Source organism: Halichoerus grypus, chromosome 3 (assembly GCF_964656455.1).
Source record: "Halichoerus grypus chromosome 3, mHalGry1.hap1.1, whole genome shotgun sequence".
Taxonomy (NCBI): Eukaryota; Metazoa; Chordata; class Mammalia; order Carnivora; family Phocidae; genus Halichoerus; species Halichoerus grypus.
The window spans coordinates 121,251,081-121,278,157 of NC_135714.1; the positions used below are offsets into that span (position 1 = coordinate 121,251,081).

At 37.3% G+C, this 27,077-nt stretch overlaps 1 protein-coding gene across 6 annotated transcripts in view; it reads right to left on the reverse strand.

Moving 5' to 3' along the window:
- Positions 1–27,077, reverse strand: part of INPP4B (inositol polyphosphate-4-phosphatase type II B) — an 802,990-nt gene that overhangs the window by 5,776 nt on the left and 770,137 nt on the right. For 4 of the 6 annotated variants that reach the window (XM_078069261.1, XM_078069262.1, XM_036105213.2 and 1 more), the window contains one exon: positions 35–1,421. The exons of the other annotated variants lie outside the window; for them this stretch is intronic. In XM_078069261.1, coding sequence (XP_077925387.1) covers positions 1,247–1,421 — 175 coding nt within the window. In that variant the 3' untranslated portion in view covers positions 35–1,246. Of the gene's footprint in view, positions 1–34; positions 1,422–27,077 lie in introns of those variants that run through there. 6 annotated transcript variants of the gene reach the window in all.

Below are 27,077 nucleotides of genomic sequence, written 5' to 3' on the forward strand. Positions count from 1 at the left end.
GTGAAAGGGGAAAAAGCACAACTTCATGAAACACAGAATAAATAAATATGCTTTATTTGTTCAATGCAGAGTTGCAGCAACAGTCCAAGTAAAAATAACAAAGATTCAACTCTACATTTTTTTTTTTTTTCACAAATGATGATACATCTTACAAAATTAAATCCTAGGCCAGGCCCAATACCGTTATTGCCCTCGGAAAGAGATGAGTCAAGTCTCTTTGCTCTTAACAGATATTTAAGGTTTAATAAACTCTTTAAATATAATTTGCTCCACAATACAGCTTCACTTTAGTTTCATAAATATATCTGCCTTTTTTTATAACTTTGCCACAAATTAACTTCTCAGTCTCTTTTAAAACACATTAAAATCTACATGTAGCCCTAAGGATGCAGGTTCTAGGAATAAGGCATTTAATTGATTAAGTCTGGCCCTATAGATTTTTAAAGGAAAATTTCATCTCTATTTTACTTCATTATTTTAGCTGTGCAACGAAGAGAAGAATGGCTTTCCGAACAGCCTGGTCCAAGTCTCCGCTTTATAAAGGAAGGGGGCTTGTGCAGACAGTACAAAAGTCACAGGTGCTGAAAATGGCGCGTAAGACACAAACAAGACTTTGTTAAAAAGAACAGAAAAGTATTCTGAGAGCCAAATCAACCCAAACAATAGTTACAAACAGGTTAATTTAATTACAAAACATAAATAGCCATTCTAAAATTACTTGACAGAAAAGGGTCAACTGAAGCCAAGAACTAACATAACTCACAGGTTAAGGAATCACACAGAAGGTTCTATCAGCTGACGGCAACAATGATATTAGCACAGTGGAAATAAAGTCTGGAACCTCCCACGTCTCTAAGACTTGTCTCAGGGTTTCAGTGCATTGTGCCAATTCATTCTTGTTTTTGATAAATTGAATGGGAAGAGAAACGGGAGGTGCAGAACTTCAAGCTTTCAGGATTCTGTTCTTTGTCTTATTCCAAAGACAGTAATTTAAAAATTCTTTTGAGCTAGTTAACAGTGGGAAACACTTTTCCATGAACAAAAGAGCAAAATAATTCCCTTAATGCATAGTACTTCTTTTTGTAGATTTCAGGAAAAACAAACAAAACACAATTCAAACATTTGTTTTTTTTTTTAAATTCTGTGAATCTGAAAATGTAGAAATATTACAGCATCGCCCCCACCCCCGCCCCGTAATTTAAAGTCCATTGTCATTTGTAGAAAAGAAAGGAATACAACATAAAACTTATTGGTATTTGGCTAATAGTAATGCAAGACTTAAAATAAGCCACACAACTAGCAGGTGTGAGCTGACAAGCAGCAAGGCGACAGGATAGAAGTGTCGAGAAGTTGGCTTGTTATCAGTTAGACAGCCTGTTTCGGGATCATCGGATTCATTCAGTGCTCCCTGGGTTTGTCTGCTGTTAAACAGGGGGAGGGGGAAGTCAGGGGAGAAAAGAAAATAGTATAGCATTCACACAGGAAAGAAACTCAACCTTAAATATCCTGAAATACAACACATTATGTTATATAATACAGCTGTTTCAGATGGAGTTTTTATGCTAAACAGCCCCAAATGCATCCTGTGCATTTTTTTCTTCCTGTACTACATTGACAAATGCATTTAAAAAAAGAAGATTCCTTTTGCTTTATGTGCAAGAAGGAAGAGAGAGACACTAAGATGATATTCACGTGGGTTGAATGTGTACGTACCAGGAAGAATCAATTGCATAAGAAGCATAACAGCACCAATCAACAAGACTACATGAATAAAACTAAAATATGGATCAGGCCATAAAAAATAATCTGATAAATACATCTTCGGAAAACGAAATGAGAAACACAGTATGTAGTGAAGCAAACGGACATGCCTGGCACATTGAAACACACCATCTATTGTTACTATACCTACATAATGCATTTAAAGTTATAACAATGATTTATGGAAATGGTTTGGTATTTAAAATGAATGAAACATCTGACATGTCATCCTTGCCAGCCATACGATTCGTTGAACAAAACTCGACTCAGCACCCTTCTGTTAGTTCAGCTCATACACTATGTTTTCTGCTGCTCATCTTACTTAGATGAGGCCAAATCTATCTCCAAGGGACTCCTGATCTGAAAAGAGATCCATATTTGCAGAGTGACTCTTTGGGAAAGAAAAGATTTTCTGTGTGAGTGAAAAATGGATGTTTGTAATTGGGCTTAAAAGCAGCTCCAATTGTGGCATGTCTGAGATCTGCCATACTTACATAAGTCGAAAATAAAAGTTCCATGTTATATTTCATCAGTATTCAGAGTTTTCAGAATTTCAATCATACTCAGTTGTCAAGGGGTGGTTTGATCTTTATGAGCTCCTCCAGGTTCTGAAGCAGAAAACTGGTTGTCACTCAGTCTTAAGAAGAGTGCCATAGGAACAAGCCTCTGAGCTTCCATAGCCCCCTTTCAACCAGTTGCAGCCCCTGAAAACCTCCTACACAGACATTCTTGATGAGGCATTTGACCACATCACTGGCCAGCAGTGGTCATAATTACTTCGGACATCTATCTGACTTAGTTTAAAGCATCCATTCAATCATGTTGTGCTGTGCTCTGGTGTTTCCTTGTTCTTTGGTAAGACCTAAGGACTGTGGAGCCAGTGACAAAGTGAAATAGCAGCTTCTCTGAATAAAACAAATGGTTTACTGAGCAAAAGGAGAGTTATTCTGGACTTGCATAATTCCTATTGTCAATTGTGTGAGTGAGCTGGTTACTTGTTCAACATTCTGCGGCACTTAGGTAGGAAATACGCGGTAGGTTTTAAAGAATTGATATTTTTGTGATTAAGAAAAGCTTCCTTGCCCAGTATTATTTCTCTAGTATCACTACCATTCCCTCCTGTCCAGTTTTAAGGTGAAAGTTATCTGTAGCAAATCTTAACTTCGTCGAAAACTTTTTGCCTCTCCCATCTTCCTTGTTAGGAGAGAAGTATAGTCTCCTAAATCACCTCTCTCTCATCTATCTATCAATCATATTATAAATATTATATTCTGATTACAAATTTAGGTTAAATATTAACCACAATCTATCAATATAATAGTATAGAAATACTCTCTCCCACTGGGGCCACCTGTAGATAGGCCCATCTGGCTGAGGGGTACACTAGTGGCCAAAAAGTAAGTTGAAAGGATTTTGTGACAGTCCTTAATGCAAATACAGGGGACTAATTTATACTAGATTTTTTTTTTTTTTAAAACAACTGCCAGAGCACATTTCACATTTTCCAGTCTGTTTGCTGAATACGCCTTAGAAGTGAAAATTACTAAATTAAAAGGTAGTGGTTTTTTTGTTTTGTTTTGTTTCTGGAAGGATAGTTTTATAATTGAATTACTTTATTGTTTACTGACTTCATTCTCTGGAGATTAGCATAATACATTAAAAATGCCTCACACATTCCATTATTCAGCTAGAATTGAAGGCCACGTGGCCAAGGGGCCAGCACAGAACTTAAGGCTCGAGGCCCCTGACTATGGCGCATTGTGAGCATGGGTGCTGTTCCTTCTTTCTACTAAGAATAGCACAAATGGTCATTTCCTCGTAACCACAAATGAATTTTTAAGCACTCTGCAAGTGTAAACTGCAAAGGATGTGTTAAGTAATGATATTAGTAATTTCCTCACCAGCAGATTATGAAAAAATAACTAATTAGTGGCCGCCTTGCAAGGTGCCCTGACAATACAGAGTCATTCGTTTTAGCCATCATTAGTAGATCACCATGGAAGCAAATCACCATGTTGCCTCCACTGAAATGTGACATGATCAGTCATTTAAGGGCAGTGACTAAATCTGCAGGATAGAAAATGATTTTTTTTTTCTTTACAGACCCATCAAAGCCATCACTTAAAAACAAGTAAAAAAAAAGTCTCACTTTTAAATACATCACTGCTACATGAGGAGACATTTCCTTAAATAAAACCCAATGTGCATGACTTGATGACATCTGCGTATTTCTCCCTCTTTTCTGTGGGTGACTACGGCTGTATGGTAGATCTCAAGTCCCCCACTGCAGGTATCCTCTCAAACCACCCAGACCACTAAAAACAAAAGTGACATTGGGGAGGGTATGTGCTATGGTGAGCGCTGTGAATTGTGTAAGACTGATGAATCACAGACCTGTACCCCTGAAACAAATAATACGTTATATGTTAAAAAAAAAAAAGAAGATAGTAGGAAAGGAAAAATGAAGGGGGGGAAATCGGAGGGGGAGACGAACCATGAGAGACAATGGACTCTGAGAAACAAACTGAGGGTTCTAGAGGGGAGGGGGTGGGGGGATGGATTAGCCTGGTGATGGGTATTAAAGAGGGCACATATTGCATGGAGCACTGGGTGTTATATAAAAACAATGAATCATGGAACATTACATCAAAAACTAATGATGTAATGTATGGTGACTAACATAACATAATAAAATAAAATCTAAAAAAAAGTGAGTCTTCCTATCTTCTTCTGCTGGGTAATCATTCATGAAGAGTTTTGCTATTTGGTATTTTATTCCTTTAACCATTAGAGCTCTTCTAGCTCCCCCAAAGGAAAATTCCCAATTAGAACTAAATTGAAAAAGATTTACTTCTGACCAGAAAGCTGATTTCCTCCCATGCTAAAATGAGACCATTTAACATTTAATTACATCCAGGTTTGGGGCCGTGGGTACACCAGCTTGAAATTATGTGCTAAGATTTGAAAGCCAATATTTTTACAGAGTTTTCTTTGACTCCACATTCATCTAATAAATCAATCTTAATAGAGCACCATGTTTCAGGCCCTAGATTGGTGGGTTGCATCAGAGTTTAAGCTGGCCAATCTGTGTAAAAATGAATATAATGTAGGTCTCGTATCAATAAGAACTTTGAGACTGGTACAGAAATCACAGAATCATAGATTCTCAGATGTAAAAGTGCCTTCAAAAAATCTTCAAGTTGAACTGCACATTTTATAGATGAGAAACTAAATCTGAAGGCCTTGCCGATGCTTTACAACAGCAATCGCAAGGAAAGGATCCTGAGAATGTAGTTAGTCTGCTTCACAGTTTGCTTACACAGCAGTCTGATAAAATAAGGGGAGAAAGACTTCTTGTGTTCAGTTTAGATCAAGGCCCATGAAATTTAAAGCTTAAAATAGTCTTAAATGTCAAATTATCTACCAAAGCTTTTCAAAAGTTTAATTTATAACTAGAATATTAAAAGTATATTTCCAGGACTTTAAGAAACTGTACAACTATTTAAATCCAGGGAAAATTTTGATAAAACAATGTCAAAGGTGGGATAATTTCCAGTGGCCTAGAAGCAAGATTAGCCTTTGTGGCCACTGGATCACCTGCCACATTTAAGATGGTTTCTTCATTCTAATTGGATTTCAGAATCTAATTCAAAATATATTATGTAGATTATAGGAAAAGCCCCTAAATGAAGAAATTACTCAGAAGATGTAAGATTTTGTCACTGCTTTGAGTATCTGGGTCATAGATGTTTTCTAATCATCATGGATAAGTTTGGTATAAAAGAAAGAGCAGTATTAAGCAAAACACAGCCCCAAAGGAAGCGGGAGTCCTCCCCATAGGACACTGCATGCATTTCTGGACAGGACACGTTTTGGGGGAAGGGGGACTGCTATGAACTAGAGGATACTAGAGCCTAATAACCAGGAAGTAATAGTGAGCTGGAGAGCCTGGCATATCAGAGAAGACGAAGATGGAAGACGTTGAGAATCAGAAGCGCTCCACTGGCTTAGAGAAGAGGAAAAAATCAAGAGGCTGATTTCAGAGAGTCCAAGTTTCTCTAGTATAAAGTCTGGGCTACCTTGGGAAGCAAAGGGAGTGTGTGGAAGTAAAGAAAAAGATCTCCCATGCATCATGTCCTACCCTGTGAAAGCTGCTTTGTAGGTGTTATCTTGTTCATTTCTTACACACAGCCAAGCTGGTCGGCATTATTATCTCCAAGAGCCCAAAAGGGTCACAAAACTTGTTCAAGTGGCAGATAGGGGATTTTTATCCCTGTCTGTCCAGTGGAAAAACCATATTCCTCTCACTTTATGACTGGGCTCCTTCAAGCACAAGGCTTCTTGCTCTGTCTGAAGCTGGCAGGTGTGATTTCTTGCTAGTTGTTACATTAGATTAAGGGACTTCTAAAATTACTTTCATCTCCACCTTCCCGTGATTCTTTGATTCTATTCAAACACAATGGCAATACTCTAGAGATGCATATTTTTTTCTACTAATAGAATAGGTGACAGTTCAATAAGAACTAGTTGAGGTAGGGAGCGAAAATCAAAGAATGCCAAGCATGTTGACACTGTGTTTGGTCTCTGAAGGTGTTCTTACCCATTCTTACCTATTGTTAGAGCTAAAAAAAGACATGTGACTTATTCGACCATTTTGATTTAGTTTCTCCCTGGTATCACTTTTTTACTCTTCTTCCATTTCACTCTTTTAGTTTTATAAAGTACCCAGAAAATAGGAATATCCTCTTGTCAGAAGAAGCAAGGCTCCAAGTAGTGACACTTTCAGATAGTATCTGAACATTCCTTTGAAGAGACAGAAGGTACATATGCCCAGAAAAACAATTCAAGAAAAGATAGGAAAGTGGCTTGGTATCAAGTCTAAACATGTTTTATACATAATTTTGGGGGGCTCGAACTCATGACCTTGAGATCAAGACCTGAGCTGAAATCAAAAGTCGGATGCTTAACTGACTGAGCCACTCAGGCACCCCTATATATACATATATATAAAAATTTAAAGAAAAAAAAGAAAGGAGGAAGAGGACATAATGAGTTGAAAGTATAATTGCTTCCATCAGATGATTACCAGAGAACTGATTCCAGTTTTGATCTTAGAATTTTAGAAAGAAGGATATTTGGATAAGGTCCAGAAAGAAGTATCATAAATGATTAAAGGACTGAAGAAAAAAGCTTATGAGGAGGTGTTTACGGTTAATTTTATTTGGATAAGAGAAGACTAATATGCAATGTGATCACTATATTTAAATGTATGTAAGACTGCAGTAAAATAATTTTTGAGGTATTATTTTTTGTTCTCTTATATTTTAGGGTGTAGAATAAAGCATGTGTTCCAGGAATTTTAGCAGTGCCCAAACTAAGTAGATCTGCCCTTCGTTAATCTCATGACAGAGAAAATGTGAGGTGGCCAATGAGGGGGAATAGGATCTTTGAGGGTGGGGAGAGGAAAGAGAGGGAGAGGGAGAAGGAAAGGGAAGGGAGAGAGAGACACATAAAGACAGAGAACAACTAGGAAGAAGACAAAAGGACAAAGTTTGGTGTGGGGGGCGTGCGGGGGGTGAAGCCTTGTGCCTTGTTCCACATGGGTGCCTGGGGACAAATGACCACCAGACAGGAAGGGAGGCTGGATGCATCCAGGAAGCTGGCCCTCAGTCCTCAGTCACTGGTCTTGCCAAACAGTCCCTTGTCTTGAGTTTGGCTCGGATGCAACGAAATAAAGGTGAATGAAATACCACAGTGAACAGGAAATGGGCACACCAGTGGCTAATGACTGCTAACAGACAAGCCTTCTAGAAGTTTCAGCGCAAGATAAGACCTGTGGTAAGAGGAAGGCTCGAAATAAAAGTGACAAACTTTCCATCATCCTGGCTGGATGGGAACCGAAATGGAGAGTGACACTTGTTTAAAGAAATTTCTTTAGAAGAAACAAAACAAAACCACATTACATCTTACGTACCTTAATGGGCAGATAAATAAGGAAATTCTATAAAGAAATAAGTGCACAGGTCTAGATATAAACCCATAATTCATTTTCTATTTCCCATGCAACATAACTAGCTTTTCTTTGTACCGGAGTGCCAACAAGATGACTTAGCTTTAATTGCTTCAAAGTTAACAGTCAGAAGAAGGGAAACCAGTCCTTAAAAAACATTCTGTAATGTGCTTGTTGCTTTGGTACTTAAAATATAAACAACCACTGTCTCACTGATCAAGTTTGCCACTCTCTTGGAGTTCGGGATAATTTTTATCCCCAAGTTAAGAGAAAATTAACATGCCCAAAATAAGACTTCTGATTCCATTCTTGATAAGCACCAGACAGGGAATCATGAGATTAATCCACGGCGAGCTAGCTTCCCTGGTGGAGCTGGGGGCCTGGGAGAGCAGGCCAGCCTGACTCCAGGGGCTGCCCTTAAGCTCTCAAATAAAAATCAAGGTCCATATATACCGACAGATTATAGCCTATGTTATTCTGAAAGTCGCCTGGAAAATGTAGCAGGTATCGGTAGCAACGAATAAGTATCACCACTTGTGTAAAAGAAAAGAAAATCAGTTCAGCTCTCTCTTACCTATTTGGTTAAGTATCTAATACTGTTAATGACCTTTAGTTATCTAGATTTTGTGTCCTGCATACGACTCCTGATTCTGGCCATTGGGAAAGCCTTATAACTGGCTTCCTAGAACTCCACTATTTATTCAGGGTTGATAAATGATCTCAAAAGTTGTTCAGCCAGCGGTGTCTCGGTGGCTCAGTCGGTTGAGCGTCAGTTCATGATCTCGGGGAGGTGAGATCGAGCTCAGGGTCAGTCTCCATGCTCAGCATGGAGCCCCACCTCACACTCTAAATAAATAAATAAATAAAATCTTAAAAAAAAAAAAAAAAAAAGATGTTCAGCTGTTTTCTACTGACCAGAGACTTACTTCCTCCTGTTTTTCTGTTTAATACTGGGTATTTCTTTTCCTTTTTTTAATGATATTGTCCCAATATAAGTTCTAGTCGCTTGACTATAGATCTTGATTAACTTCCCTTTTTGATCTGTACCCCTCAGCCCCTCTAAGGATACAGAACACAACTCCATGAAAATAACATTTCCCAAGATATCTCTGATGAAATAAGTTGAGGGAATACTGGGTTAAAAACTCAAAGACATTAATTAATTAATTAATTAATTAATTTATGAAATACTCTTTTAAGTACTGACTTTGTGCATTGAATGGTGTGAACTGACAACAGTCTAAAAGGATTAGAAAAGAGGAGGGGGCAATGATGTAGGAAAAGCTGATTGATCCTGAAATGACAGAGGCCCCTAAAGTTCAGGCTAAAAAATTTTGGCATCACTCTCTATGTAGCAGGGAGTGACTGATGGGTGCTGAACTTTAGGAAGTAGACTGGAAGGCAAGGGATTGGAGAAAGCAGAACAATTAAGAGACTACTGCAATGGTCTGGGTGAAAAGTTGTAAGGGTCTGGAGTAAAGCAGAAGAAATAGAAATGAATGAGAGACCATATCTGAAAGACAGGGGATGGGGTGAATCAACATCCTGGGGAACCTACCTTATATGAATTATAGACAGAGGTCGCAATTATAAATCATAAGACCCAGGAGAGAGTATGTATCTTGGATACATTTTTTCCCCTTCTCTGTTCCCTTTTGTAACTATGCTGACAGAGATAATCAGGCTGAGTCTAAGGACTCATCATTTCTGACACTTGCAACAATTTTCTACAATAATTCTTGAAACGGCTGTGTTGTTTGCCAAATAGATGGCTATCTGGGAGAGTACAAAATATCACGCAGAGCCAACTGTGGTAATTGCTTACAGTTAACTTTTTTGATTAAAATAAAAAATGTGTCAGTAGTTTCATTGTAGTAGAACCAAGAGAATTCTTAGGACACAACAGGTTTTTTTTTTCCTATCCATTTGGTTCATGCTTTGTTGCACTTCAGTCAGAAATCACATTCTGTATTGACTGTCTTCTGTCCAACTGAGTAAGACACAAAGACACAGACCTTAGAAAAAGGCTATTTTTTCCCTATTTTTGTCTTGTTTAGGGTCCCTCTAATTTGCTTAAAGCTTTTCCTCAACTCAGATTGTTGGAACCTAAAGGGACGTTAGAGATCACCTGGTCCAACATCTTCATTATTCAGATGAGAAAGCTGAGGCGTCCAGAGGAAGACAAGGATCTCATTAGTAGTCCATGGGGTGTAGAGCTGGGATTGTGTGCAGAACAATTAGATAGATGATATTCTTCAGCTCTCACACAATGAAACAGAACTTCCTCTCAGGCCCCATCCCTAATAGAGAGGAAGAAGCCACTTTCTCACTCCTCGGATTTTATACATTGTGAGGACATGGTGTCCAGCACATTCCTACACAGAAATGTTCTCAGGGTTGAGAGGAAGTGGAGCCCATATGACTCATCCTGATCTCTCTGTTCCTCAGCAATCCCTAAGGCATTTTACTTCCTTTTTCTAGACAATTATGGTGTGGAATTAGCCTTTCTCAATCTATCACTATAGCTGCTATTGCTCCAACTTACAAACCATTGAGAATTCCAGGAAAAAAAGAAAATTAATGAATGGGTTCACTTAACACTGATTCATAAAATCATCAGCTAAGCTCATAGAACGTTAGTAATAAAAGTTACCATTTATTGAATACTAATTATTTTACAAAGGCCCATCCCCTCACCCTAATGATCTTCAACCTTTATACTACTACTGTAAGGGAAGTACAAAGATCCATTTTGCAAAAGGCAAAACTCAGAAATAGCCAAGTTTACATCAGCAAAAGAGGTAGAGATGGAATTTGAATCTCATTCCTTCTGACTCCTAAGTCTGTGCTCTTAATAATTGCTCTACTTTCTTCTCTACATTCTGCATTGGGCAAGAAACTATGGAGATCAGAGTATCTGCATACATGGCCTTACAGTCTACATAGGACACCTCAAAATACTTAGAATAATTAGAGAAAGAGATGTAGTATTTGCCATAAATGAAATAAAGGGTTCAAATCTAAAGAGTTTTCAGTGTGACCTTAGGCTTAGGGTGACCACACATCCCAGCGTGCCCAGGATAGCTCTGGTTTATGCCTATTGCCCCAGCAGGACTTAGGTGGAGGGAAGGTGGGTTAAAGCATACAGTATTAAAAAGAAAGAAAAGAAAAAAGAAGCAAGGATATGTGGTGCTTGCTATGTTTGTGTGCTGTTACATGTTTGCTGAATAAGCGTGTAGCGGCATGTATTTACGTGAGAGAAGGATGGGAGGATGAGTGGGAGAAACAGGGCAGGGTCTGACAAGGAGATGAAATGATACTACAAGATGATATGATTCTACATAATATATTTGGGTTTTATAAAGATCAGTTTAAAAATACTCTGCAGGGTAGGGCGCCTGGTGGCTCAATCAGTTAAGCATCTGACTCTTGATCTCAGCTCAGGTCTTGATCTCAGGGTTGTGAGTTCAAGCCCTGTGTTGGACTCCACGCTGGGTGTGGAGCCTACTTAAAAAAAAAAAAAAAAAAAGGTCCTCTGCAGGGTAGACTGAAGTAGAAAAATTGGAGGCAGAAAAGCCAGTGAAGAGGGTATTGAAATAATTAAGGTGAGAGGCAAATAGGACAGGATCAGCACGACAGAGAGAACTTGTCAAAGCCAAAAGACATGTTGGCGGGAAGAAATGGCAGAGCTCCAGTCAGCAGACAAGTAATTAAGACTTGCCTGATTGTTTATGACTTGCATTGGCCCAACTATTAGGCGCTATGGTCATGGACAGTGAAAGAACAACAGAAATTGCCTTAATGTACTCATGAAGCTTTGGAGCTAAGTAACAGCAAACTGAAATAATGGTACATGCTACCAAAAAGGTTTTACAGTAGTTAAAAAAAAAAAAATGTCATGGCAGAAGTGTATCATACAGCACAGAAAAACATAGGCAACTTAAAAACTGTTGTCATATGCAATTTAACTTCAGCAAAATAGTATCACATCATAATAAATGAATTATGCTAACTTAGTTTTGTTGGTTTTGTTTTATGTAACTTGTCCATTTGTTTTGATTTATAGTTGTATCAGAGCTAAAGGCATAGGGAATTTCTACCTGGCCTTGTGTTTGGGCATATGTAAGTAAAATTATACTAAAAATAGTTTCTGTCAGAAAGGAAGGTATGCAATAATTATTTCTTCTTAAGGAGATCAGTGCAGGATTCAGGTTTGAGAAACACTGTCTAACACAAATAAGACTGTTATTTACATCACTGGCTTTGACAAGGAGGTAGTTAACCGTCACATGCAACCAAACAGTTTAAGTGGTCTGGTGGATTGGGAGTCAAACCGAAGGAAGAGGAGGACGATATGGGATTAAAAAGTAACAGTGACAGTTGAGACCACATCAAGAGGTATATATCATGTACAACAAATTCTGAAGGAGAAACATAAAATGAAGAAATGCAAGCAATAAAATCCAACCATATAAGCTATGATTGATACTCAAGACTTGTTACAATAGCTGCACTTGGCTAAAATATGAGTTTTGTGGTTCTGTGATAGACATTCCATATATTTCTTTCCAGAAAGGTGAATATATCAATAGGCAGGAATTAATTTTATGGCCAAAAATATAAATGATAATTGGCAAAATTCATTAAAAGACAAAGTGCCAAGAAATATGAAGACAGTCCAGATGTCAGATCTAATTACTCCAAACCACAAATCAATTAGCAAAGGTCCATAGGTCATACCCATGAGAAGTGCCATTAATTTAAAGAGCTGATTTTATGAGTTTTTGTCAGGTGGTGGTGTTGAGCTCTTAAACCACATGGCTAAAATATTTACTTTTGTTCTTTTTTTTTTTTTTTTTTAAGATTTCATTTATTTGAGAGAGAGAGCCAGAGCCAGAGCCGGGTGAAGGGCAGAGGGAGAAGCAGAGTCCCCGCCAAGCAGGGAGCCCGATGCGGGGCTGGATCCCAGGACTCCAAGATCACGACCGGAGCCAAGGCAGATGCTTAACCAACTGAGCCACCCAGGCACCCTGGTTCTTTTAATTCCTTTTTCTAAATAAAAGTCAGTTAATTCCTTGAAAACTAGCTTCTAAGAAATTGTTTAGGGGATCACGAGGAACTGACTCTGTGTAAATAAAGTTAATCTAGTAGTGACCTAAGATTCCTACATGCAAGTATGAAGCCAAAATTTATCAGGACACTTATCCTTTTGTTTTAGAGGATTGTATCTTAATGGATTCCATTCTAGTAAATCAAGGATTAGCTGTTAACTCTCATTATCTTAAAATACTTCCCATTGAGAATGATTAATAAAAAGTAAATGGTTGATTAAAAACCAAAATACAGATTATTAGCCTATACATTCCTATAATTGTATAAAGTATCAGTTTTAAAAAAATTCTCAGCAGATACCATCGTACATAGTGTCCAGTAATTCTATATCTCGATATAGCATGGTGTTTATACACTGGAGAGTCAGACAATCCTAGACTTGAATGTGACTTTGCCTCTTGTTACCTATGTCACCTGGACAAGTTATATAATTTGGCTAAACTTTTATTTTGTCTTCTTTCCAATGGGGGTGATAATAGTATTGTTACAGATAGGTTGACATGAACACATATATATATAAACAGACATGCACACAAATAGTATATTTAGTATGCCTTGCATATATTAAGTACTCAATAAATGGCAGCTATTATTATTGGTGTCATGCATATTGAAATACACTGAATAAATGACAATGAAATAATCTACAAGATCTCTCTATTAATGGCTAATGAAAAACATACAATGTAACACAGAATTATCTTTATAAAAGTTACAGTCCACAGTAGTGATTTCAAAAAGATTATTTAACCATTATTTCTAATAATATTTTGTTCTTATGATTTATATATACTAACAATGCATACAAATTCAAATTGGATGGGCTATTGAACAGTATGATACTTTTTTTTTTTTCAGTATGATACTTTTTAACCAAAAGATGTTTTACCTGTAGAATATTCCTTTCTTGCTTTTATTAGTACACATTTAATGATGCTTATTTCTCTTATGTTTCTATTCCATGCCTCATATAATCATACATAGCACAAAAGAACTGTCAATCTTATCATTCATCTTAGTCTACCTGAAATAATCATTTAATACTGATGATGTTTTGTTATAATACTTTCAATCAAAAATCATTAATGTATAGAGAGATTTTTGTTCAAATATTTGTACCTTGAATAATTATAAATATTCAATCTCTCATAATTGAGATAATGGTAATTAGAGAGGTTTGATGCAAACTAAATTATTAAAATGCATAATACTTTCTAAGGGGAAATGAGGTTGCTCTTTTATTATTAAACTAGCTTATTTACTCCCTAGGAATTACTTATTTAAAATTTATTTCTCCAGAAACTACTACCTGATTACTTAAGTATAACCCATGTTCTTCTATGTCAATAAATAGAAACTGGAGCAAATGCATATAGGTATAAATTAAAACAAGTACATAGGTTTCTTTGTCTTCCCTCTACTCTCCCATAAGTAAGCACATCTTTATGAAATAACATTAATTCCCTGAAAAATTCTACAGTCAGGAATACAGTGAATACTTTCATTAAATATTCTTTTTGAATACAATGCCCTTATTTTATCTACTGGCCAAAATTTGCTGTGCTTAAATTGTCTAGTTTGCTAAGATGACTTTCCCATATTGTGTTCCATAAGTATAGATGAATGTGCAGTGTTAACAAAAGTCAATTTTATTTCTGATAGAATTTTCACAAGACTTCAACATATAAAAGGGTGGGGGCTTTTGGCAGCTGAAAACATGCTATTTCTTGGCTGTAAGCAGTTGTTTCTCAGGTATTCACTTCATGATTATTCATTTAAATGTATACTTAGGTTTTATTCACTGTTTATTACTGATAATATTAATACTTTAACATTATGTCTTATAACATGTATTGTGATATTCTGTGATATTCTGAGGAGATATAGACTAAAAAAACTTTCCTTTTTTTGGAACACTTATTTAACATCATAAAGGCAACTAGTATTCAGAGGAACATGAATTAGGAAATGTTGCCCTATAAGAGCTCAGAAAACAAAGTCACAGGCTAATTAGAAAACTAAACCATTTACTCAAATTAATACCCACGCACCAAAGTCATGATGTCTCACAAAGGTAGGTAGAAAAATCAGTGCAATCATCTAATTCTGACAAAAATGTATTATTCTTATATATGTATGTTTAGATTAGATGCCATTTTATCTTGATTTTGAACGTGGATAAAATGTTCCAATTTTCTTTTCACTTGGTATTGGATGAAATCCAGGGCTGTCTTAAAAACATGTACATCGAGAACCTATCACTAAAGGAAAGCAATGTGGATACTTTAATATTATAAGGAAAGCAATGTGGATACTTTAATATTATAAGTAAAGATAGTACCACTGCTCTCATTTCTCTTTCTCTCTCTCTCTTTTTTTTTTTTTTTCCTTTGGGTGGCTTTGGTTTAAATAAAGTATGAAATGACATACTATACTGAAATATGTTGTTGTTCTGACTTCCTTGGAATCAATGTTCAAATCTTTCTTTCTTTTTTTATTTTTAAAGCTTATTTTTTTTAAGATTTTATTTATTTATTGTCAGAGAGAGAAAAAGAGAGAGAGAGTACAAGCAGGGGACCAGCAGGCAGAGGGAGAAGCAAACTCCCCCCTGAGCAGGGAGCTCGATGTGGGACTCAATCCCAGGACTCTGGGATCATGACCTGAGCCGAAGGCAGATGCTGAAACGACTGAGCCACCCAGGCGTCCCTGTTCAAAGCTTTCTTAATCAAGAATAGACTCTTAGGGGCAACTGGGTGGTTCAGTGGGTTCAGCATCTGAATCTTGATTTCAGCTCAGGTCTTGATCTAAGGGTCGTGAGATCGAGCCCCGCATTGGGCTCTGTGCTGGGTACGGAGGCTGCTTAAGATTCTCTCTCTCCCTCTGCCCCTCTTCCACCTCTCTTTCTCTCCCTCTCTTAAAAAAAAAAAAAAAAAGAATAGACTATTATATCAGATTCCCATCATATTTAAAGTTTTTTCAAGTACTTTATAAAAAAAATCCCTCATAACAATTTTTTGTTATTCTCTAGATGTATATTTTAAGAATATGATTTATTAATTTTATTGTGCTAACTAAGCATTGTGTATTCCACCTTGGGGAACATCTGTAGATGTAAACATTCCCAGGAGACAAGACATGTACAAATAACCTATTTTCCCCAGAATTTCTATAAGTGCTATATAATCATTTTAGAGCTTCTAAACAAGCATGGAAACTCTATTGGTAAGATTTAAACACAGTTGTTGGGAAGAAAGGCTCCTTTCAGGGAAGAGTATTAATAAAGGAGGGATCTGGCAAACGGGGACCATCTGGTTTGCCTCAGAGGAAGTGTTGAGGGAAACAGGTTCTGGGTTTGGTGCTCTGACAAACCGATGGTGTGTATTGCAACGTAACTAAACTTAACTGAAGAGTTATTTGAGAGAATTGGCCTGGATACCCTCTAAGCCTAAAACCTAAGCTACCTCAACTTTTCCATCATTTACTGTACAATTCTAATTCTGAATTTCTAACTCTTCACCGTTCACCATGTACCAGGCATTGCATTAGATGCTAAAAGGATGAGTATTGTTTCAGCCTTCAGGGCTCCAAGACTAGAGGGAAAAAGGATATCTAAATCAATACTGATACCGAGATCTCACAGTGAATGTCGATACAGTAACACTCAAGCATAGAGAAAGGAACAATGAAGCATCACATAAGAGGTATCATCCAAGGTAGTTGTTATAATATGTGGCAGTTTAATTGGCAGAGGAGGTAGGAGGAGGTAGAAGCACAGCAGAGACAGATGGTGTGTGCAAAGGACAATGTCCTCAAGGATCTGGGGGATTGGTGGGGAGGAAAAGGGCTATAGAGAGAGAAGAGGCCAGGGGGGCAATGGTCATGGGACAGACCACTGAAAAGTTCCTAAGCAAGTAGGGGACTGACCAGATGTCTGTTTTTTCTTTTTCTTTTCTTTCTTTCTTTTTTTTTTTTTTTTAAAGATTTTATTTATTTATTTGAGAGAAAGAGAGAGAGACCACAAGCAGGGGGGAGGGGCAGAGGGAGAGGGATAAGCAGGCTCCCTACTCAGGGCTGGATCCGAGGATCCTGGGATCATGACCTGAGCGGAAGACAGACACCCAGCTGACTGAGCCACCCAGGCGCCCTGGATTTCTGTTTTGAAACATGAATTTTGGCAGCTACTCAGAGGGTGAGCTTCCAGAAAGCAGTAAGGAGAAGAAATCTGGTGAGAAATGGTAATGCTTAATGTCAGGCAGACACTATATGGATGCTGACATTCTGTGTTATTAACAGAAAGAAAATCTGTCCATTTCTAGTGACATTGGGGCCAGTGTTGGTATTTTGTTAGGAAAAATGAGAAATCTTGCTTGTATTCTTTGTCCTAATAACGGACCACCACATCCTCACATAAATAAAAGTTACAATTGTACTTGCAGTCATGGCCTAGCTTTTCAAAAAATACTGTAGATAGGCTTGAGCATTTAACTCAGAATTTACTTGAATCCCTCAATTTCTTTTCCAGGAATCATGGAAGATATAACCAGCTCTAGAAAATTGTGGGAGGGCAGTGAGTTACTAACTGCCAACCTCTCTACCAGAGAGCAAGAATGTTACAATAAGAATCCAAATGCAGGTCTTTCTTGTGTCAATTTTCACCTCTGACTTAGGCTTTAACAACCATTCTCTCATTCCCTTGAGGCTTAACTTATTCCTACTTGAATTCTGGCCTATAAAATGTATAAGTAGGCACAATCATTCACTCATGTCCACAGAATGTAATTTCGTACTTTAGTAATAGAATACTAAATGATGCCTAGGATAGCCATCTGAAGGAAGGTGTCTTCCTAAAAGCCTAAATGGTTTTAGGGAGTTATTTGGACACTGGAGACATCTGTTCTTTTTCTTAGAAATATTTTATCATTTTAATCAACCTATCACTAAATGTATTTAGTGATATATTATCATATACCATCCATCTCTGCCTTCACATATTTTCTTCAGATAACCTTGCTAAACATTTCTATGCATCAATTTAGAAATTTCTAATGGAAATGTTGTTCTATAGGTCATTAAAAAAATCCTCTGATCATGCTCTATGTTGTTCTATTATGCTCTGTTATATGTAAATAAAATACACCAAAACCTGGCTGACTTCCCCATGGACATTATTCAATGTAATAATATGCTAAGCCGTACACTCTGTTTTTCATCTGTTTCTGTAGAAGCGAATGTCCTCAGAGTGGTGTCAGGAAACGCCACAGCTGTATCTGAACACTTTTATACGCATGCATGAGATGATCACTGCTGCAAGTTCAAGTTCATTACAGCCTCATTTCAAGTTCCATCTGGGAATTAAACTTAAATTGAGACTGAAATGGGTTTTGTTATCCCTACTGTGCTGCTTAGGGAAGAGAACTCACGATGATAGGGAGAGCGATTGTCCCTGGGGCAGGAAACACAGAGTTTGGGATAGTTCACAACACACATACACACGGTAATCTAAAACTCAGATACTTCCACAGACAGGCCAGAGAGTCATTTTTTTTTCTTTCATTGAGAACTGACTTAATCGTGAGTGTCTGCTTGCCTGGATTAAGGATTTGCAACATTTACTTTAGTATTTTCTGATTCATTACTAAAACTAGTGCTGTGATTATAAGACGCTGGATAATCACTAAGGATTCCTAAATCATACTTAAATATATCCACAGTCAGATAATGACATCGTTGGGCATGAAGTATTTAGGAGATGGAGATAATACTATACCTGAGGGATGCCATCTTTATTATGTACTGTCTGTAAAACGAGAATAGATGAAGGTCTCTAAACCTGTGTTGCCTTATTTAGAACAATCTGTTCTACTGAACTTGAACGGATATTTCAAAGTCAGCTAATTTTAACCGTAGTCATCAGCTAAAGATAGCCTACTAAGCATTTTATGACATAAGAGTGACCAAGTGTGTGTGCATGAATCTATTCACCAGTGTGAACCTTCTAGATTTTTAATTTTGCCTCATTAATTCAAAAAATAGTTCTTGTGGACTTAATCTGTGTATTTATAATTGCAAGTCACAGGAACCATGGGGCTAACGATACTGCATTCATTTTCAATAGCACAGTGCATTAAAGTTGGTTTGATGGTTAAATAGACCACCGTTAATATTGACAATCACTGATTACTAAGACAAACATAAAAGGGGATTCAAATTCTGCAAACCTCTTTCTCATACAGCAAGAAAAAGATGACTCTGAGGTAGAGATGGACTCCAGACTTTACATTCAGAAGAGGCCATGGTAAATACAACTGTCAACCCCACATTCGTAAAATAAAGCAGGTCTTTGTCAACTAGGAAAGTTATTTTCTATCCTTTCTCTGAATCTTATACGTGTGTGTGTGTGTGTGTGTGTGTGTATGTATGTATGTTTTAAGGCTAGATGAGATAATACCCATTAAATTCTTTAAAAGAGTACAAAAAAGGGAATTACAGAGGTATCTGAGTTAACCAAAGGAACACATTATATTCTGGGTCATCAGGAGTAGCAATAAAGTGGTCATTTCAAGTCATAAGTGTTATAAATAGTGTTTGTTCAAGGTTGTATAAATCTAATTTTCTTTTTTCTCAAGATTTATTTATTTTTTTTAGAGAGAGAAAGAGAAAGTGTGTGTGTGTGTGGTGGCGGGGGGGTGGGGGTTGGGTCAGAAGGAGAGGAGGAGACAGAGAGAAGCAGAGCCCAGAACCCCACGTGGGGCTTGATCTCACCACCCTGAGAACATGACCTGAGCAGAAATCAAGACTCCTACACTCAACTGACAGAGCCACCCAGGTGCCCCTAAATCTAATTTTCTACAAATATTTCTTTTTTATTCAAAGTTTCATTCTATGCAAAGTCATGTGAATCCTTTAACAACAACAACAAAAGCAATTAGTAGTTTATGAATAGTTTGAGTTGGAAATGCTTTCTTTTAGATGAGAGAGACTTAAACTATTAACAGTGCTACCTAAGTAAATTTGGCTTACAAAAAAAAAATCAGCCTACAGAAGATAAACTGTTAAATGGTATCTCCCTTTTCCAAAATGCTAGACTTTCAGAGACACCTTTGAATAGGAAATGAGATGCAATGGTTTATGGCACAGAGACTATATAAAAAGAACAAGATGCTGGGTACCTGTAAAAATTTAATCTAAGGATGGAAGTGATAGGGAGATGGAGAAAGTCAGCCTCAAGGACTTTTGATTCCCAGGACGACCTACGCTTCAGGTCCCAGAAAGAAGCTATTACTGGATGTTTTGGTCAGTAACAAAGTGCCAAAGATGACTGGAAGCCACTTAGTCCAAAGACACAGAAACATCTTACAGGGAAATGAAGAGCCTCAAGTACTAAATTGGCAAATCTAAAACTGCAGAGGGTTGGTATCGTTAATATATTATGTCCGCGGTTGTAACAGGATACACTGATGAAGGCAGAAGTCCACTGTCCTCTAGCCTCCTCTGGAAATCCGAACAATACTAGTTACAAGAGGAAATTAAAGACACGAGTCAACTTTGTGCTGTATTTTGCAACTGAAATACCCTTTTTGTCCTATTCTGGTTACTTGGGAGCCCTAAAGGCTCTGTTCAGAAAATTTTCTCACCTCTCACTTGTCAACCACACAAATGACCGAGAGGTGAAAAATACAAGTTTTTCTCTTAAAGTTTATTATGTTCTGTGATATCAGGGTACCCATATTCCAGACTGACAGGCACCATGGAAATAACTAATTACAGATGGAAAACTATAAATACATCATCGCATAACAAACCAACAATTACGAAATACAGCACATTTCACAGGAACTTTTGTAATGATAAAAATACTGCATTTTATTATGAGGATGTTAAAAACCAGCCATAAGATCTTTCTATCTGCATTATTTTTATCTGTTTGCCTTATTCTAAAGTTACAGAAAATCGGGGTGCCTGGGTGACTTAGTTGGTTAAGCCTGGGACTCTTAATTTCAGGTCAGGTCATGATCTCAGAGTCCTGGGATGGAGCCCTGCTTCGGGCTCCCCACTTAGTGCGGAGTCGGCTTGTCTCTCTCCCTCTGCCCCTCCCCCTGCTCATGCTCTCTCTCTCTCTCTCTAAAATAAATAAATAAATCTTCAAAAAATGTAAAAAAATAAAGTTACAGAAAACTTATCTATAGTCAAATTCTTCATTGGCTACCACTTACACAATCTTTATTATTCTTCCTTTCCAATATTGGCTAGTGATCAAAGGTGAGAACTAAAGCAAAGGTTCTTTCAAGTAACTGGCCACGTCTATCTATTTCCACTTAAGATTCAAAAAAAATAAAGTCTCAGTAGCTATTCCAGAAATAAAAGACAATTTGACACATGCAATCTCAGTGCTGGACTTGAAATTAAGAGGTCAGTGTTTACTGACATGAACATTAGCAAAGGCTCCTAAGCCAAACCAGAAATAAATTTGTCTGGGTATATAGATAATGGAAATTCTTCCCTAGCCACCGGCAAGAAAAAGGAAGGCATAAAATCTGGAACTGGTAATATTCCATTAACAATGCTTATATTATATCAAAATTTGCTTTCTTCTTCCCTTGTGCAGTGCTCTTTTTGCTTCCTAGTGAACATTTCTAGAATCCATGGTGCCAAAGATTTAATAGAAATTTAAAAAATATATATATTTTTTCAGTCCATTATTTCTCAAGATTCAGCTCCAATGCTCTAGGCAAAGTGAGCGTCAGAGGATCTTGGCCTCCTGTGAACACTTAGAGTACTTTCTGGATCTAACCAGATGGCATTCACCACATGCAGCCCTGCATTTTCTTTATTTGTGTATGTCTTGTCTCTCCTATCAGACTGGAGTTATTTTAGGACAAAGAACATATTTTATGTACCTAATGTGCCTTATACTAAAGAATCATATTTAAAATACCATTTGAGTCAAGGTCCCTCAAGAGAGCCAAGCGTTACTCTTTCTGACAGTGTCCCTCACTTGGGCCATATCCATGCTAGTTACTCAAAAAATAAATGCATTTGATTAGAATTGATTGTGCCTTAACCTTAGTAAATATCAGAAGCTCATTAGCACAACAGAGATTTAGAGTAATAGTTATTTGTATACTGATTTGATATTTTAATCAGTTTATACTGACTTGCAAATTAGGACTAATTCTGATTTATGGCCTGACTCAAATAAAAACAATCCCTTGTTTTCACAAATGATGTTAAAATGAACATCACTATATCACTGGGCTATTATTTCTCAGATTTGTGCCTTTTTTCTCTTTTTTTCCTTAGAGTATCTTTGAGGAAGCTATTTTAGATCCAATCTGTTCTTTGTTCCAACAGCATATAACAGAACAAAAGGCTAGATATTCTTTGGTTCAATATTATGTTTAAAGCACTGCAGAATTCATATACCATTCTTGCTTAACAATTACGATGAAATACTCAAGACAAGAAAGGGTTGAGATTTAAGAAAAATAAAATACAAACCCTAAAATGAAATTCTACTTTGCAGAAGCATATTTTTGATATTGCTGAAACAGTTTAATCCCGTATTAAAACCAGTAGGGAGGGCTCTTGGGCAGAATCAGCTTATGATTATCTGTTGCAAGATACCTGGTTCTAACACAGCTTTCCCTCAATCTAGGAATAAAGGGTGGAGGTTAATTTGGGTTGAGCAGTAATAGTGTTTATGAGTCTTGAGAGGAGGTCAACTAAAATTGACACTAATAGGAGAGATTAAGTTTTTGATTGCGTCAGGGATTTCTAGCCCAAATATACTGTCTTGCCTGCCTCAGTCTGATGAAACCAGTTACAAAGGGGAAAAGTGCAGGCTGGTTAGAATCTCCTACGAAACTGATGTGTTTGTGGAGGGATAAGGGCTCCTAACTGTGGATACTTATAAAAGTCACTTCTCTAGTTTTTCTTAAGGTCATTGCTTTCTCAGAGAGTATGACTTGATAAAGTGATCTACTTTTAATATTTATTGTCATTATATCTGAATCTTAGCCTCTAGCAAAACATGCTGAAATTTCTAGAGTAACCAATAGTTTCAAAGTCTCTCATGGGTGGAATGTGTTCTTTCTCAATTTACCTGTCTTGTAATAATACCAACTTAAGGTCACCTTCTCTCTGCAGCCATAACAGTGCCCCACAGTCCCTGTGGGAATTAACTCCTCCCTTATCTAGGTTTCCCAAAGCAGTTTATATATAATATCATAAAAACTTAAGCCGTAATTATTTATTTGCATGTGATTCTCTCCCAATAGGCTTTGAGCTTCTTCAGGACCAGGAACACATCATGTTCATATGTCTTTCTTTCTTTTCTTTCTTTCTTTCTTTCTTTTTTCTTTCTTTCTTTCTTTTCTTCTTTCTTTCTTTCTTTCTTTCTTTCCTTCCTTCCTTCCTTTCTTCCTTCCTTCCGCTCATTCTTTTTTTTTTTTTTTAGAAAGAGAGACAGTGCACTCGTGTGTGCAAGTGGGGTGGGGGAGAGTCAGAGAATGAGGGAAAGAGAGAATCCTAAGCAGGCTCCATGGAGCCTGACACGGGACTGGATCTCACGACCCTCAGATCATGACCTCAGCCTAAATCAAGAGTCGGAAGCTTAACCGACTGAGTCACCCAGGCGTCCCCATATATGTAATTTCAATATAAATCATGATTCTTGGTAAATAACATGCATTCAAAAATTGCTTCCCTCTTTGATGTAAGAGAATATTCAGAGCCATCTACTCCTTATGGTGAATGAAATATTTTTAAAGAAATACTTACTAGAAAAAAAAATTTTTTTTTTTTTTTAAAGATTTTTTTATTTATTTATCTGAGAGAGAGAATGGGAGACAGAGAGCATGAGAGGGGGAGGATCAGAGGGAGAAGCAGACTCCCTGCTGAGCAGGGAGCCCGATGCGGGACTCGATCCCGGGACTCCAGGATCATGACCTGAGCCGAAGGCAGTCGCTTAACCAACTGAGCCACCCAGGCGCCCCAAAAAAATTTTTTTTAAATAAAAAAATAATTATGGTCAACCAAGGTCAGCCTATGCAGTCCCCATGTTGCAGAAAGAAGAACACAGTAGGTCATCATCATGCTGTAAATCTGCCTTCTGTGGTGGTAAGTAGACCTTTGAGGGAGAGATGGCTGCGCCCCAAAGATGACATAACGTAGAGTTACTCAGGGGTCTAATCTCTCCCTTCACTTTCCCATCCCTGTGCTTTGGGCCTTCAGGAGGAAAAAGCAGGTGCTAAGTGCAACTGCTCACCAGCATCCTGTTCTCTTTGACATCATTGCACTGCTTATTCATCAGGGAACCAAAGTGAAATTGAACCAAGTCCAAATGGTCTCTCTCGCCAATTTTCAAACTTGGTTAAGACTTTGTGGTCTGATTTAGTCTAAGAATCAGCCACAGATTGGTTCTAGAGTTGCTACATGCTATGTACACATGACTAATTTCTGGTTCTGCACCTTCCATGATTTTCCAATATAGGTATTTCACCATGCCCAGAGAAAGTGCCCCATGGAACATCTTTTTAAAATATTTCTTTATTTACTTAGTTACAGGGCTCTTCAATTACCTATTAATTATCATAGGCTAAGAATATGTTCTATCATAAAACTGAGCCCCATTTCTTAAAGCCAAGAACATTTTTAATGGGGCCATCATACTTACTTTCTTAGGGGCAAGGCTGTCAAGGATAAAAATATATACATTTATATTTCATTACAAAATATCAATCATCTCAGTAGAGCCGGGAGAAACCTTCCTAGACAGCAGTGTATATGACAAAGGACTACATGTTTTCACTTATTACACAGTGAGACAAAGTTCTAAGGGTCACACAATTTATGGACCCAGGAACAAAGAGATTGAACATAGATTTAGAGAGAGAGCCAAGGCTCTTAGAAGCACAGACGTGAAGATGGCCTGATTCTACCACTTCCTACTTGTGCAGACTTGAGCAAGTCCTTTAATCTCTCTGTGGCTGTTTCCTCATTACAGGCTTAATCTATAGGGTTTAAAATAAGGTTTAAGGGAGTTCATGTTTGTAAAGTGCCTAGAAAAATACAGTAAGCATTTTATAATGGAAGGGAAAAGAAGGAAGGAAGGAAAGAAGGAAGGGAGGGAGTTGGGAAATACAGACCTTTGTCTTATTTTACTTTGTGTTCTTCATGTTACATGTAGAACATAAAATGCAATTTTGCATGTAATTATTTATAAATATAGGGCATTTAAAACAAAGAATGCTTTGAGAGATGGTGGCAATATCTTTCAAGGAGGGCAGGAGGAGTTGTATCTACTTTGACATATAAGGGGATTGAAAGATTAAGCAGAACACAGCAACGATTTTCAAATCCTTGCAGGATGACATAAGGAAGGAGATACTGATGTACTCTATGTTGATCCAAACAGATGAGTGGATTAACAACTGGAAGTTATTGGGTGACAGATGTCAGCTTAACATGAAGATAAGTTTTATAAAATGTATAGCCGTCCAACCACAAGATGGGTTGATATGCAAAGGAACAGACTCCCTGCTACTGGGCATGTGTAAGTAAAGGTTAGCTGACAATCTGTCAGAGAGGTTGTACATAGAATTCCTGCCTTGGTTGGCAGGGTCACTAGGTAATCTCTAAGGTCCTTTTCAAATACTGCAGTTTTAAAATACCATTAATATGAAAAGTTACAAGTGCACAGAAATGAAGTAGCTTGAAAACTGATTTTTTAGGAGAACAGCATGAAGGCTTGAAAGATAATATTTTATTCTGTACCTAAAGCTTGTGGCCCTTCGCCAACCCATGAAAATAATGAGCAAAGTCATCTGCTTGGCATATTTGGGGGAAGTTGATGTGTCAACTTCCAGGTATTCTTTTTTTCTTAATTTGTCTCATTTTAATGAGATATACGCTGTTAGATATATTTTTATTTCATATTACATTTTTTTTACTTAATATTAAATTTACTGGCCCAAATAGGAGTGTAAGAATAAGCACATCTCTCATAAGTCATAATGATTGGATTATCTGAATGGAGGTGCACTTTACGAACAAGATCAAATTAGGTCTAAGCAAAATGAACATAAAAATAATTTATGTATATGTTACAGTACTTATATTTTTGTATATATATGTTATATATATGTTTATATACATATATCTATACACACAGATATATATGTATATATATATATAACTACTATCTATAGTTAGGCTTTCACAGTAAGTCAAAGAGTAACATTAAAAAGATTCATTGCAATTCACTTTTCCATTTCAGTTACTTTATTTGGATCATAAGTCCTGCAAGGCTGCAAAATTCATTTTGTCAAAAAAAAGAAAAAGTGGCTTTAGACTATTCTCTGAAGGGTTTTACACTATTTCCTCAAACACAGAGATCTAACCTTGCTCTTGTAATTCTGTATAAAGTCTTGCTGTTGCTCTGAGAAGCATATCTTCTCCCAGTTCAGACCCAAGGAGGGAATACCCTGTCATTCTCCAGCATGTCCGCTCTTACCCACCACCACAGCAGATGCCAGGTACAGAATTTTCCTTTGAAAATCCTCCCACAAAACTTAGCTAGTATCAACTTAAGTACAATATCCAGATTAAAAGATAATTACTTTATTAGGCATATATTCATTAACATACAACACTGTGAAGCATTGGGCCAGATGATATCTCATTTCCCTTCCAACAGTGATTCAACAGGAAAAGCGTATTTATAGACCTCTATTCTGACAGAAATGAAAAAAAAAAATCAGTGTTAACCACACATTCAGATTCTTCAATAAAATATTTATCTTATGTCAAAATACTATATTTTGCCTTTAGCTATCTTGGCGTCAGTGGAGATGTAAGGCCACGTGATGATAATGGTGCAAGAAGTTTCTTTACATGTGAATAACACCACTGCTTCAACAGTTGCTCATTATTTATTTATTTATTTGCAGAGACATGGCAAGAATATCAGATCGCCTAGCATTTTCCTTCAAGGAGAAATAAACATTTATGGGGAGTGCACACCACCTTCCTCGTGGCAAGTTTCTCTTTTAGCTGCTGGGGAAAATATCAGTCTAGATGATGTGCAGAAGCAGAAGGCTTGTCTCTGTAAGGGGGAGAGAGCCCTGTCTGCCTGGAAGACCCTCGCCCCATCCACCCTGGCCAAGGGGGCCCAGCCATGAGAAACAGGAAGAAT